The sequence below is a fragment of the Mastigoproctus giganteus genome, chromosome 4 (genome assembly GCF_048544385.1).
Source record: "Mastigoproctus giganteus isolate SK-2022 chromosome 4, ASM4854438v1, whole genome shotgun sequence".
Lineage (NCBI taxonomy): Eukaryota > Metazoa > Arthropoda > Arachnida > Uropygi > Thelyphonidae > Mastigoproctus > Mastigoproctus giganteus.
Genome location: NC_143578.1, coordinates 57344675 through 57360433, shown reverse-complemented (window position 1 = coordinate 57360433; position 15759 = coordinate 57344675). Strand labels below are relative to the sequence as shown.

At 39.2% G+C, this 15759-nt stretch overlaps 1 protein-coding gene across 1 annotated transcript in view; it reads right to left on the bottom strand.

Annotated features, from left to right (window-relative positions):
• Window positions 1-15759, bottom strand: part of LOC150086747 (complex I assembly factor ACAD9, mitochondrial-like) — a 216665-nt gene that overhangs the window by 151975 nt on the left and 48931 nt on the right. The window contains exons 7-8 of the mRNA XM_090371556.1: window positions 13201-13300; window positions 4873-4946 (exon numbers count right to left, since the gene is read on the bottom strand). Of these exons, the coding sequence (XP_090227682.1) occupies window positions 4873-4946; window positions 13201-13300 (174 nt within the window). The remainder of the gene's footprint in view (window positions 1-4872; window positions 4947-13200; window positions 13301-15759) is intronic.

The following is a 15759-nucleotide window of genomic DNA, read 5'->3' as shown; positions in this document are numbered from 1 at the left end:
AGAATTAAAATTCAATTCACAAACGTGATTGCAATGACCGGCGCTTACTGCACATCGTATAGTGAACGGTACTTTACTATTTTGATTTCGTCGTAATGTGATTTTATTGTACAGTGAACTAATTGTAAAGGGGGGGGGGTTAATTGTATTTTTAACTATTTACGTGAAACTTCGGATAATTGGGGCAGCCGCTTAATCGGGCCAAAATGCACTAGTCCCGATGTGTCCCAAATAACGGGAATCGACTGTATATACTTGGATCTTAGAAAGGCTTTTGATACTGTTGCACATGGAAGACTGCTGCACAAATTGGAGCAGTGTGGCATTGGAGGCTAATTGCTTCTATGGATAAAGGGGTGGTTGAGGGGGAGAAGACAGAGAGTGGTAATCAATGGACACTGCTCATCGTGGACTAATGTTATCAGTGGAGTCCCTCAGGGTTCAGTGTCGGGTCCATTATTGTTTTCTGTATTTATAAATGATACTGATGATGGTATATCAAGCTTAATGTCCAAGTTTGCAGACGATATGAAGGTTGGCAGGGTTGTCAAGGACACTACTGACACTATGCTGCTGCAACAGGATCTGGAAAGGTTGAGCAGATGGGCCGAGAGGTGGCAAATGAAGTTTAACATTGACAAATGTAAAGTACTACATATGGGAAACAGCAACCCCAGAGCAATGTATCAACTCTGTGGTACTACACTGACAGTGGTAGAGAATGAAAGGGACCTGGGGGTGGTTGTGCAGGCAGATATGAAGTTTTCTGAGCAGTGCAGACGGGCTGCAAGAGTAGTTCATGGTGTATTGTCAATGATATATAGGAATTTTTCTAGCAGGGATAAGGAGGTGATTATTCCCTTGTATAAGGCAATGGTCAGGCCACACCTAGAGTACTGTATACAGGTCTGGAGGCCTTATTTCAAGAAGGATGTAGGGCTGCTGGAACGAGTACAGAGAAGGGCAACAAGATTAGTGAATGGAACAAAGGGGTGCTCTTACGAAGAAAGGTTTACGTTTTGCAAATTACAGTGTCTGGAGACTAGGCACCAGCGAGGTGATCTGATAGAGGTGTATAAAGCCTTGAATGGTTTGAGCATGTTCAATGCTGATGGGATTCTTCCTCTTGCTCAGAATAATCACCTGAGAGGGCATAAATTCAAATTGAGGAAAGACAGATGTAGGATAGACGTGTGGATATTTGCCTTTAGCCAGCGGGTGGTTGGTTGGTGGAACAGACTTCCATCCCTTGTTGTGGAAGTTGATAGCCTAAATAAGTTTAAGGCTCAGCTGGACAGGTATTTCGAACGAACAGAGGGGTGAAGTGGAAGTGGTTTTTTTTTTTTTTTTTTTGGCTGACGCTGCATAAGCTTGCTTTCTTGCATCAAATGCCTCTGCTAATGCTAGTATCGAGCAAATATCAGTCCTGACGTTAACATTTCAACTTCCCTGGTACCTCATCTCCATGTGTTTAATGTAATGTTTAAACCTTTCACCCTGTTCTTCACTTACACTTCCAAATACGGAAATCCAAAAATGTATCATGACAATCATGTTGCAGCCCAACTTCTTGAAGATCTTTATTGTTCTCTAAAAAATTCTCAACCACAGACCTGAAACTTACTTGAAACTATACTTGAATTTCTCTTTTAAATTTTGTTCGCTCATTAGTATGTGAATTTAAAGTTTTCTCTAGCTGTTCTAAAGAAATGTAGTGAGTATTTTGTTGTAAGCCAGTATGTGTCAAATCCTTATGTCGTAAGCAGGTAAGCCAGTATGCATCGAATCCGTTGTCATTTCTTTTATCTGAGGAAACTTATAAATTTTATTTCATTTCACCATTTCAGACCTATCCTGAATACATTTGCAGAAACACGAAAAGGATGCATCTTCTTCGCCGCAAGGTACGTTTAACACGACCAATCATAGTAGCATGGCAGTGGACATGTCTTCCTGACTGTGACAATTCTAAATCCTTAAATTATTACTCACCTAAAAAAACAAAAACAAATAAAACTCGAAGTTGATAACGATAAAATAATGACTTCTGAATGTTTTAAATGTAATGAATGGCAATGAGTGTATGAGCTTGCGTGCACAACGTGGGGACATATAGTGAGCAAGCAGTGCAATGGAATCCTAACAATTAGTTTTTCTTTTAAGGTAGGCAATTTTGCAATTGGTAGCAGAGGTTTATTATTTATTTTATATTTTTTTCAGAACAAAGGACGTGATTGTGCAAATGTGCAAATTGTTAATTATTTAAATAGTTAAAGTGCAAATTGTTAATTAAAAAAAAAAAAAAAAAAAATGCCTTATCAACTTAGACAGTTTGTTTAACAGTTGTCTTCCTGTGGCTCCATCTATAAAGTGAATGTTGAACTATTCTCGTTTGTATTAACGTAAAATAAAAATATTTGGAATTTTAAAATTTTAACAACTTTGTGCACACCTAGGAAGAAATAGCTTCAATTTGAAACCACTTCCAGCCTGATTAGTTAAGCATGTCGTTCACACTGACTGTTGAAAGACAACACTTTCTGTATTAAATATATAGATTTTATTTTTGCAGAAAGGGGATTTTTAATAGATGAGTCTTGTTAGCTTCACAATTCTGAAATTTTTTCAGAATGGTTTCCAATCACTTTATAAAAGAAGTAAAGTTATTCAACATGAAAATTTAAGTATAAATGAAAACATAAAAGGAATTTTTATATAATATACCTGCACACTCTTCTGAAGGAATTTAATAAAGCAATGACAGCAATATCAAGTGCCTTTCCATACCTCCCAATATTACAAGTCCTCATACAACCTAAGAATCAGGGAGTCAGCTGCAAACATTTGTTTATAACAATATTGGAAAATGTTTATGATTTTTGTGATGATTCTGATAGTGAACAGGACATAAGAGAAGAAAAGACTGGTCATTATTTAAAATTATAATATAAAAAGTGCTATTTAAAACTGCACTGCAAGTTGAAATGAATGCATATACAGTAGTATATGCACAGAAGAAACTATTAAATGATGATGTTCTTGCTGATTATCAAAGATGAAGTGTCATAATGTGTTGCACAATAGTGGCGAAAAGAAAATTAATTTGGAGAATGTAATAATGTGGCTAGATCAGTGGTGGTCAGATTGCAGCACATGTACCACTTGTGGCATGCAGATTGATTGGGGAAAAAAAAAATTCATAACAAAAAAAAAAAACGTAAAAAAACCTAACAGTATATTTTATATTATTTATTTTGTATATGTGGTTATGATAAAACATCCTATGATGTAACTGTTTGAGGAGCACTGGTAACTGTGCACTGACATAACACTTCCTAGAACTAAGGCCATGCCATTCAAAGTGCTCCAGTGGAAATTTCAGAAGGGAGAGGCTGAAATTGGTCTCTCTGTGTGCTGTTCAGTATAAAATGAAGGTTCAACAATGTATCATTTTATACCAAATTCTGTCACCATTCTTTTCGCAGGCAGCTGTCATGTTGCTCTTAATATTTAGTTTTAATGGCATGCAATATTTTGTTTTTATTATAATTAGTCATATACATTCATTTAAAATAAATTCTAAATTGTTTGTTTGCACCAAAATAATTTACAAGTGCAGTATACCGAAATGTATGCTGAATTTAAAAATGTATACTAATAAAAAAATGACATATAGGAAAATTATTATACAGAATTTTTTTTTTTTACCTTTTTATCAATTTATTTGTATGACAATCAAAATTACTAGGTGGCATGCAATAAATTTTTGAATTGCTTTGTGGCACACTGCAGAAAATTGTTGGCCACTTCTGGGTTAGATATGGTAATGGTAGAAGAAATAGTAACATTTCTAGAGGAAAAATGTGTATGTGAAATGGAAGTGAATAAAAATTAACAGAGTAAAGAAAAGTTAAATTATACAAACTGGAAGTGGTCTCAACACTCATTAAATTTCCTGATTCTGATAAGAAATTAGAAAAATACTTTTACATTCTAAGAGAAATGAAGAATGATACTATGAAGCAGCAGCAAAACAACTGCCTATGGCTTATCTCCAGGTTACTATAAATGAGTGCTTCAGAGTTCTATTCTTTCATCTGCTCTTCCTCCCTCCCCAGGTATCAAGGCATTTCTCCTGCTGACTGGCAATCCCATTCATAGCAGTGCTGATGACAGCATACTATACTCACTCTCTCTCTCTTATTTGATGAACCTTACATAAATAAACAACCAAAAACTTTTAAATTTCCCCAACATCTTAAATACCATCTCCAGATCATCCTATGAAGAGAATAAGTTAGTCAACTTCTAATGTCTTGGCTAAAGAGGTGCCAAGTCATCTCAATTTTAGTTAAATTCAATCCTTTCGAAACAAAATATAATCTTTTTTTCTGATAACATCCAGGTTTATAGACATGATCAGTTTTCTCTATTTTCTTTGCATAATATATCTTCACACTTCAAGAGATTCACTGGTCATTGAATATGAAATGAAGACAATCTTGATTTTTCAATATAAATTAAGCAGACAAATTTTAGGGAGTTCAAGTTTTACTTGGCTTCTCATTTCATTACAGGAAACCAATTTGCATGTTTCCAGATGAAAAATGCAGAATAAATCCAGGAAAAAAAATCTTACACCTCTACATTACACTGGCTAACTACAGTTCTGAGTGGAAAAAACCTTTATAAAGTTTCTGTGGTTAGTTAATTATCTATGCTTATCCAAATGGGTGAAAATCTGTAAAAGCACTAAGCCACATTTCTATTTCCATTCTCATGCATTAGTATTTTTGCAAACATGCAATTTTTCCACATTTTTTCTTGATTTGTAGTTTTAGATAAATTTATGAAAATGTGAAACTGGAATACCTTAAAGGGTGGACCATGCTCCCGGAGAATATTTTCTTGAGGAACTGGTGTTTCTTCAAAATTAACAGAGCAAACTTAAAAAAAAAAAAAAAAAAAAAAAAAAAAAAAGTAATAATAATAAAATTATTATAAGACTAAATTTATAGCATAACTAAGCAAAATTATCATTATATGAACAAAAATTGAAAGGTTACTTTAAATCTGCCAATTCCAAGAACTAACAGCTAAAAAAACAAATTATAAGGATGATTAATACAATAATAAGTGCATTTTTTAAAAGGCAAATCCAAACACAAAAAGGTTACTGGAACCTACAGTACTCTAGTAGCATGTATTGGTCGAGAAGACAAAGATACTTGATGATCAATTTTCAGGAAATACATAAGAAGGAAGTTGTACCAAGGATCAGAAATGGATGGAATAAATAAAGAACAAAAGTTTTTGAATTTAGAGCTGAAAAGTACATGGATGTTGATTTGGTTTAATGACACAAGGGCCACTAAGGCCATGCATGTTGATTAGCTGATAGATATGTTTAGACTGGTTCAGAAGAAATTGGGGGGGGTTATGGGTTTCAGCCATTTCATTATTCATTGTGAATGAAATGGGATTGAGATTGATTTTGGGTTTATTGGTGCAAAAACAACTAAGGTTATACTGCGCCAGGAAATGATTAAAATAACAATAAAGATGAATTCTGGTAACCTTTAAAAAGGTTACCTCGTCAAATTGTTATTTGTATATATATAAGGCAGTATAAGTTTAAAAATAAATGATCCAATTTATATATGTGTGTATATATTAACAGCTTGTAAAAACTTAAAAACTGCTGACACGTGGTCGTTGTCTGATAAAATCTGGCTGAGTGTATAAGGCTCAGTCGGATGAGTAAAAGCGGTAAAATATATATTGCGAACATGGGTAAAATTAACACAATCTATTAAAATATGCTTTAAAGTTAAAACGGTGTCGCAAGACTCGCACATAGGAGGGTCATCCGCCCTCAGCAGAAAAGAATGTGTCAAATGACTGTGTCCTATGCGGAGTCGAGCAAGAACAACTTCCTCGCTCCGATTCCTGCGCAGACTAGACTGCCATGTTTCTATTACAGGCTTTATTTGGTATAATTTATTTGTTCTCTGTCTGTGCCATAGTCCTTGCCATTGGGAATATATCTTGTTGCGTATTATTTGCCTGTAGTCTGTATAGGGGACTGACAGGCAACGATTATGAGTGGGTGTTGCTGATTTGGCTGCAGCGTCAGCCAAATCATTTCCCTTTATCCCAATGTGGCTAGGAATCCAGCAGAAGCGGATATCAAACTTGTATTCATGAAGAGAATGTATCTTCTACTGAACCCGACAAAGAACTGGATGAGAATTGTGTCTCAGAGATAATAAAGCCTGTAATACACTCAAAGAGTCAGAATATATTATTGACCTTTGGAATTGACAAGTTCGAACGTGATCCAAGGCTAGCTCTATAGCATACAGCTCTGCAGTGTATATGCTGGATTCAGGAGGAATCTGCTGAGATATTATAGTGTCCGGAAAGACGGCAGCAGATCCTACGCACAATTCAGACTTCGAGCCGTCTGTGTAAACGGGCAGGAAGTCTGAGTGCTCAGCTTGGTGTGCAGAGTAGAGCTGCTGGTAGACAGATGATGAGGTCTCAGACTTTACCCATTTCTTAAGGGAAAAGTCGCACGGTGGAGGATGAGCATGCCAGGGTGGAGGAATTTCTTTTCGTGTTTGTGCAACCTTGTCTACCATGATGTTAAACTCTCTGAGTAGCTCTTGGACACGAATGCCAAACGGTCGGTTGGCAGTCTTACGGGTATTGTACAAGTTTTCCCAACGTGGCTCAAAAACGGATGCCCACGTAGGATGGTCTGGCATGGATTTCAACTTTTAAAACATAGTTTAAAGACAACTGCTTACGTCGAAGGGATAATGATGGTTCGTTTGCTTCGACGTATAAGCTCTGGACAGGAGATGTGCGATATACTCCAGTAACGATACGGATGGCCTGATGATGGACAGGGTCAAGCCATCGAAAGGCACTGTCTCTGGCTGAGGAGTATACCTGGGCCCCGTAGTCTAATTTGGGTCGTACAAGTGCACGGTAAAGCCGTAGTAGGGTGCATCGATCTGCTCCCCAACGCGTGGAGGAGAGAGAGCGGAGAATATTTAGTCCCCTCATGCATTTTGTACGAAGTTGACGAATATGTTCGAGAAAGGTCAACTTTTTATCAAACACAAGTCCCAAGAATTTTGTGTCTGACACTACTGGAATAACATTTTGTCCGAGCCTTAATTCAGGTTCAGGATGAAGATTATGCTTGCGGCAAAAGTGTACGCAAACAGTCTTCTCCGGCGAGAACCTGAAGCCATTAGCAAGTGCCCAGGAATTAAGGCGATCAATGGCTTTCTGCAGTTGTCTTTCAATAACCGTCATGTTGCATGACTGACAAAATATACTAAAGTCATCAACATAGAGGGCACAGTTTACAGTTGGAGGAAGTTGTTCTGTGATGGAATTGACTTTGATGGCAAAAAGCGTGACACTTAATACTGATCCTTGTGGTACTCCCTCCTCTTGGCTGAAGGAACGAGAGAGTGAGGATCCCACACGAACTTGGAAAGATCGATTGGCTAAAAAGTTTTTGATAAAAATGGGGAGTTGCCCCCTAAGGCCAAGGCTATGCAGATCTTTTAAGATGCCAAATCTCCAAGTTGTGTCATACGCTTTCTCCATGTCAAAGAACACCGACACCAAGTGTTCGCATTTTAGGAAAGCATCCCGGATGGATGCTTCCAATCTAATAAGATGGTCCAAAGTGGACCGGTTCCTTCGAAAGCCGCACTGGATGTTGGAGAGAAGGTCAGTTGATTTGAGATACCATATTAAACGAGAATTAACCATTCTCTCCAGGATTTTGCACAGACAGCTAGTCAGAGCAATAGGACGATAATTGGTGGTGACTTCTGGATCCTTTCCTGGCTTAGGAAAGGCAAGAACGATTGTCTTTCACCAGGAGTCCGGAAACTGCCCTTCAATAAAGATTGTGTTATACAGAAGGAGCAGACAATCCATAGATTTTGGTAAAAGATGTTTAATCATTTCATAATAGATGCCATCTGGTCCAACAGCACTTGCTTTGGAAAGAGTGAGGGCTCTTTTCAGTTCCTGCATAGTGAATGCCCCGTTGTAGGGATAGAGGCCCTTGGACTTAAAATAAAGTGCTTGTTTTTCCAGTTTATGTTTCAGGACCAGGAACTCTGGGGAATACGAGGATGTTGCGGAGATGTTAGAGAATGTTTCCCCAAGAGCATTGGCTATTGCAGTTGGATCTGCAATAGTGCATCCATTATAATCTAGGTTTGAAGAAGGGTGCGATGTATATTTTCCCTTCATTTTCCGGATTTTATCACAGACTACCTTAGAGTTGGTAGACTGGTTAATAGATGATGTAAAACGGATTCACGATTCCTTTTGACTCTGACGACGGATGTAGCGTGCTTTGGCTTGTGCACGTTTGAAGGCTATGAGGTTGTTCATGGTAGGATATCGGCGAAATATCCCCCACGCTTTGTTTTGAGCCTTTTTTGCTGTTGTGCATTGTGAATTCCACCAAGGTTTGGGAAATGGTGGAAACCGGGCAGATGTTTTTGGGACAGCATTAGCAGCAGCTTGGACAATGATTTCTGTGAAGTACTTTACTGCGTCATTGATAGGCTCCCGACTGACTGTACTGAGGTCAAAATTTGCCTGATGTTGGAAGGCATTCCAGTCACCGTGATCAAACGTCCACCGTGGTAACCTAAAAGGAAGACATGGCCTCCCACTGTGTAACAAAGTTTTTACAGGGAAGTGATCACTTCCGTATGGATTCTCCTCCACTTCCCAAGTGAGTGAAGGGAGTAGAGAAGGGAAGCAGATAGAGAGATCAATGGCAGAAAAAGTACAGGTAGGCATGTGGAAGAAGGTGTTTGTTCCAGTATTTAGAAGGGAGAGGTCATTGTCATTGAGCATACGCTCTATGACTCGTCCCCTTCCATTGATGTTAGCACTACCCCACAGGGTGTTATGTCCATTAAAATCCCCAAAAAGTAAGAAAGGGGGAGGCAACTGCGTTACAAGATCATCAAGGTCTTCCTGGGAGATGTCAGTCCCAGGTGGCAAATAAATAGAGCAGACCGTTAATAAAAATCCCACTGTAAGGCGAACTGCAACAGCTTCTATGCTAGTTGTAATTAGCAAGGGCTGAACTGGGGTCTGGTTTCCCACAAGGATAGCCACTCCTCCATGAGCAGGACCATCCGCAATTCTATCCTTACCAAAAATTGTGGTGTTATGCATTGTGGGATCATCATTTGCCTTTAGGAAAGTCTCCTGCAAGCAAAAGCAAACTGGCTCGTGCTTTTGCAGGAGGGCCTTGATGTCATCAGTATTTCGCCGGAATCCACGACAATTCCACTGTAGGAATTTAGCCATTATTTTGGCTTGGTGGGTCCATCAGGCGGGGGAGACTTCCCCTTTCTTATTCTTTTCTTTCATAATTACCTTTGTTACTTGTGGAGCATTAGGAGGTACTGATATAGGAGTGACAGGAGTGGTTTTTCTGTGCAGGTTTTTGAGAACTTAAGAGATAACGCGCGATGGGAGTGAAAGACTCCTTTGGAGGAATGGTCATGTCTGTCTGAGTTCCGACGGAACATCTCCCTGCTACCTTCTGGGCGTAGGTAGGTTTGTTGATATTCAGGGGTTTGACCGATTTCCTTGCCTCCTGGTATGATATATTTAGCTCTGCCTTCAGCCGTTGAATTTCTTTTTCTTCTTTCCACCTCTGGCATGCTTGTGAGTAGGCCGGGTGTTCGCCTTCACAGTTAATACAGGTGGGTTTTGCGGCTGAACATGCTGTTGTTTCGTGGTCCTTTGCACCGCATCCAGCGCATGCAAGGACTCCACGGCAGGCCATTTGAGAATATCCATACTTCTGACATTTAAAACACCGTAAAGGGTTCGGAACGTATGGACGCACTGAACAATTGATGTATCCAGCTTTAATGTCGTCAGGAGGTTTAGGAGAGTTAAAAGTCAGGATAACGCTCCTGGTTTTAACAATTTTTCCATCCCTTCGCGGAGTAATTCTCTTGACGGCAATAACTCCCTGTGGTTTTAATTCGGAGCAGATTTCCTCCTCGGTTACGTCGAGAAGGTCCCACTCCGAAATGACACCTCTCGATGAATTGAGTGTTCTGTGTGGTGTCACTGTTATGGGTATTCCTCCGATTGATGTTACTCGGAGGAGATGTTCTGATTGCCTGTCATTTTTAGTTTCAATTAAAAGGTCTCCAGAACGAAGCCTTTTAACTGATTTGGGTGAACCTGCTAACCCATCTAACCCTTTTTGAATAAAAAAGGGCGACATTTTACCAATCGGTGTCTTATTGGTAGAATGCATAATTAAAAACCTTGAGACAGGCCCTGATGGTAATTCGGTTCGCTGCCTCTTTTTAGCAATACTGCCATCTGTATCTTTCTCATTGATTTCGGATAGGGACCGGGTTGGGGCCCCTGAAGAAGTAAGTTTATCAGGATTCATAGAAATTTTATTTGGTTCAGTGCCCGGGCTCCCCACCCACCACGGAGCCCAAAGGGACGCCCACTACCCGGCATGCAATAAATGCGCTCGGGAGTGGAACGCCAGGGCTACCCAGACACTATACCCGCACCGCCGCCAGCCTGAATCCTGTCCCTTGGACCATGAGGGTAGGGGCGTGGCATTGACACGGTTGACTCTCGCAGGCGAGCCTACTAGCTGATTGATCCTAGCCGGGCCTTCCAGGACCACCCGTCTTGTCGAAGCAGGGGCCAAAGTGGTGTATTGAAGCTGGGCTCCTCAACCACCAGGATCCCCCTTTGCGAATTTCCACGGGTCGCAGCGCACGGCAAACACGCCGGATTCCATTGATGTAAGCCTGGAACCTGGGCTGTGGGCGTTGGATCCCAGTGATGCTAGTCTGGAAGTCCAGCAGCATCACTGGGAGGTCCCCTCAGCACGTACAGGTGCCCACGTCGAGGGGTGAATGAAATGGCTGAAACTCATGGCAGCAGGAGTGCTTGGACTGACTGTAACATGACATCTGGCATTGCCAAAAACAACTGTCTGTGCATAATGTGCTAAGAAATGTGCTTTCTCAATGCTTGCACAAGGTCCATCACTCATTTCTGCTCCTTACTGGTGATCAAGAAAAATGGCCCGCCTTTCACAGACCTTTTACAAGAACTGTCTTGAAACAGACATGTTTTATCACTGATCAGCATTATCATGCCCTTTTATATGATATGGTAAAAGGCTATGCTAGGGCTCGTTTACCTTACACATTGTAAAGGATTTATTTCATATAAACTTCACCATTGAAAGGGGGCTGAATCAGTTCCCAATATCATTGCTAACCAGAAGGGCTAAGTATACCGTGTTGTGGCCTATGGATTCCAGGGAGTCCACAGGGATATGTTGAGTGGGGTTGTGAATAATGTCTGAAACTTAGCAGACATTCTGTTAACAGAAACAATTCTGTTAAGATTTGGGGGGAATCACAGAAAAATTTAAGCTAAAAGGAGGTCATATATCACTAAAGTATGAGAATGGCTGCCTTGAATAATTACCTGCACTTTTGTTGCCTGTTTAAGAAATATGGATTTAGTCAAAGCTTAATAAAGAGATGACACTCACCTCAATAATCCATCGTGGTTATATGAATCATGAAACAGTAGTGTGAGAAATCACTGGTTAAACTAAAAATGGAGTTTAAAGATCGCGATAAGGAAAGCGCAATTTAAAAAGAGTAATTGAAAAACTTAGCCTAGAGGAGGAGGGGTACACCAAGAGTGGCGTCTCTTTATTAAGCTTTTTCTAAATGCATATTTCTTGTCATGAACTTCGGCATCTTAAGCTTTTGCTAACTCTTTTATAGTTGCCTGTTTAAGTAACTCTTTGTGTAACTTCTTGCCAGTAAAACTGACATTAGCAGTAGAATAAAAATCATATTATTAAGAATATCTGTAGGCTATATCACTGCACTTTCACAATTAATGATTTGCAAAATTATTCTGTAATCTGCAACTACATATGTGATTTTACTACTACAAATTACAGGTAATGATATATACATTGAGATATGCTTTGCATTAGGAATGCTTATCTATTACCTACTTATGCTAATTTTAGTGTGCAGCATGGTCTGGATACATCATGGTAAAGATTCCAGAAGGTGCTGGAGGGTGCCTACAGATATGGTAACCCCATGCTGACTACACTACATCCTATAGTTATTGGGATATTTGATGAGGCTAAGGGTGGGCAAGTCTGATGGCCACAGGATGATGGAGAGCATGCCAGAATGCTCACTGAACCAGTCCAACACTGGTGTAGCCATATGACACAGGGTGTTGTCTTGGTGCAAGATGCCTTGATGGTCTGGGAAGACAGTCACCATAAAAAGCTACACATGGTCAGAAATTATGCATCTGTATGAGTCTCACTAGACACTGATACAAGTTCATAATTTCAGGGGTGTCAGGAGACCTCATGGTCTCCCATCAAAAGTGCTCCAGACCTTTACCCTGCCACTGCTGGCCTGTGAAATCCCCTTTGTGCAATGGAGCTTGAGGGCCTCATTACTGCACACCTGCATTAATTCATCTGCATGGTGTATTTGGATTAATCAGATCAGGTAACCCATTTCCATTCATCTCAATGTCTCACAGCTTCACTCCCATGCTTAATGTAAGCACATTTGCTTGTAAGCAGAGATAGTCCAATTGTGCTGGTGTCCAATACATGCTCCTTGTTGAAATGGGTCACTTCATCACTGAGTTGTACTGTTTGGTCAGTCCACTGCAGCATGTCTGCTGGATAGCATGTAGGATCCTCTCTCACTTTGTTGGTCAATGACATGTGGCTGGCCTGCATGGGATCTCTAGCTGGTGGTTCTTCCCTGGCATCACACAGTTTTATGGGAATACTGGATGAAGGTGTCCATGCTTGAGATGCTCATGCCCACTAATCTGGCCCCAGTGATCACTCTTCCTCTGCCAACTTCCTATTGGAACTTGGTTACTTTCTGGCCTGTTCTTCACATGAAAGACTGATCTATTTAATGCTGCAGTGCTAGGTTCTCGAGCATTCAGTAGAGAGAGAGAGTCTGCTACATGGAAATAGCAGATGGCATGCATGAAGTCATGGGGGGATGGTATCTAATACAAAGCTATCTCAATGTATAATACAGCAGATTTAATACATGAAAATGATCCACTTACTATTGGCTCCTTGGATACCTAGTATATCTTGTGGTTCTATTGTTATACCATCAAATGTTTTCTCAACAATAATCAGGCCTGGCAAGAAATGGGATTTGGCCTGCAAGAATGTTAAAATATTCAGTTTAGTAGCAACAACAACTTCTGATTACTTATAGCAAATTACGTATAAGTTAAGTGCAATAGCATCATTAATACACAGCCAAATCTGAATTAACAGAATATTTGCAAGGCGGCATCGTTTTAAGTTATATCTCATATTGTGAATACCTTCACAACAAGTTGCCATGATATTGCACTACTTCGAATAAGTAACGTTTCACCTGAGGAGAAGACTAACGTTACTTATTCTCAGATGGATACCACTACCCAGACAGCACCGTTTTGAAATATGGTATGGGATAGAGTTCTTGGTTATCCTCATACTATCCCTATTAGACTTAGTAAAGATGTAGGAAGGTGATAGTAGGAGAGGTAGAGGAAGGAAATGCTGTAGAAGGAAGAAAGGGACAGTTGCTCCTTCAACTCACACTCAAAGCTCATATATTCCTCGAATAGGCAATGCTTCCCCAGTAGAGAAGACTGTTGTTACCTATTCGAGGAAACTCAGCTCCTTCAACTCGCACTCAAAGCTCATATATTCCTCGAATAGGCAACGCTTCCCCAGTAGAGAAGATTGTTGTTACCTATTCGAGGAAACTCAGTTGCCATCAACTGAGTTTCCTCATACTATCCCTATTAGACTTAGAAAAGAGATAAAGATGTAGGAAGGTGATAGTAGGAGAGGTAGAGGAAGGATGGATACTCAGATGGATACCACCACCCAGACAGCACCGTTTCAGGGCTTTTTGACCCTTTCTTCAGTGGGTGAGTAGATACCCAAATGATGCAATACTTGGGTACCTACCCACCCACCGAAAAATGGCCAAAACATCTAAAAAATTCTGCTCTTTTTATGTGTGTGGGGGAGGGAGGGAGGGAGGGAGGGAGGGAGGGGGAGAGAGAGAGAGAGAGAGAAATGTAATACCAAGCATGAGATTACAGAAGGTCACCTGAAATCAACTATATGAGTTAACACTCTTCAAATACAAAGTTAATAATACATAATCAGGGAAGGACAGTATGTCAGTTGTTTTCCATGAAAATTAATTGCTATAATAATCATTCTTTTACCACTTGAGATAATAATATAGTTTAAGCTTATAGACCAAACCACTATACATTTAAGGTGAAGTTTTTTTATTATTTTTTTAGAATATGATACTAGAAATTGGTTTGAAAACTTCACTGTGCATAAGATGTATTACATATAGGAATAAAGTTAATCATATGAAATTTAAAATCTTTTTAATTTTTGTTTTTAACTGCAAGATATCTACTTCAGCTGTTGTGTAAAAATGCAGCACGAAATGAAGCAGAAATAAAAAGCGTGCACCAACTAAGAAATGAAGGCACAACAAAGTCACCAAAGTGATTACTAGCATTACAATCTAAGTGAAATTCTAACTAAAAAAAAAAAAACGATTTTAAGTTTATGAGGTACAGTCTAACTAACAGAAATTGTCAGCCATGATTGGGAGCAACCAATGAGAAATATATACTAAGTTTGATTATCAACAAACCATGCAATCATGTTATAGCACGAGCATGAATTGACATCCCAAATGTACTACTTCCGTAGCCATGGAAAAGAAATTTTCAGAAATCTGGCAAGGACTGGGTCTCAATGTTGCCAGATTTATAAAGTCTACTTTGTTAAAAATTTTCATCAGAATGCCTTATATTGTCAGATTTTCTAAAATATATGCTTTATTAATAATTGCCTTGAATCTAAATATGCTCATTTACCCTTTTCATGAGCAAGCTGACTGAATGTGTATGGGTATCCTATAGTTAGTTTTCAACAGGGGGTGGGCCCTGTACAATGAATTCCTTCATGAAATTTTGAAATTCAGTAAAAATGAAAACTTTTGTGCATAAATGCTTTTAAAAATATGAATTTCTTCCTATTTTGATATAATTGATCAGCATTAGAGTAAAATTGTCAAAAATCAAATATATTTTTTTTTAAAATTGAAAAAAAAAAAAAAAAACAACCAGTTAAAAATATACCTAAAAATTTTTTTGAGGCAATATTCTTTGCATAACTTAATTACATTTCATCAATTTTAGGATCATAACATGTGATAACTGCTCTAGTAGTAGTAATGGCATGTGATGCAAAAAAGCAAGTGTATGAGCTTATGCAGCATCAGCCAAAAAAAAAAAAAAAAAAAATACACCATTTCCTCCAAATGCCTGTCCAGTTCCTCCTTAAATTTATTCAACCTATCAACTTCCACAATGACAGATAGAATTAGAATTGATCATACATTTGAATTTGTTTAGCAGGAGCAAAATTCAGAGAGTTCTGCGTCATTACCTATGATGGTGCTGAGTGACAGAAGTTCTTGTAGGTTTGAGAGGGGGCTGAAAGTAGACTGTTTGGATACTGTTGAACAAGTTACATTCAAAGAGTATGTGCTTTACTGATAGCGGTTGCAAGTAGTGCATGCACTG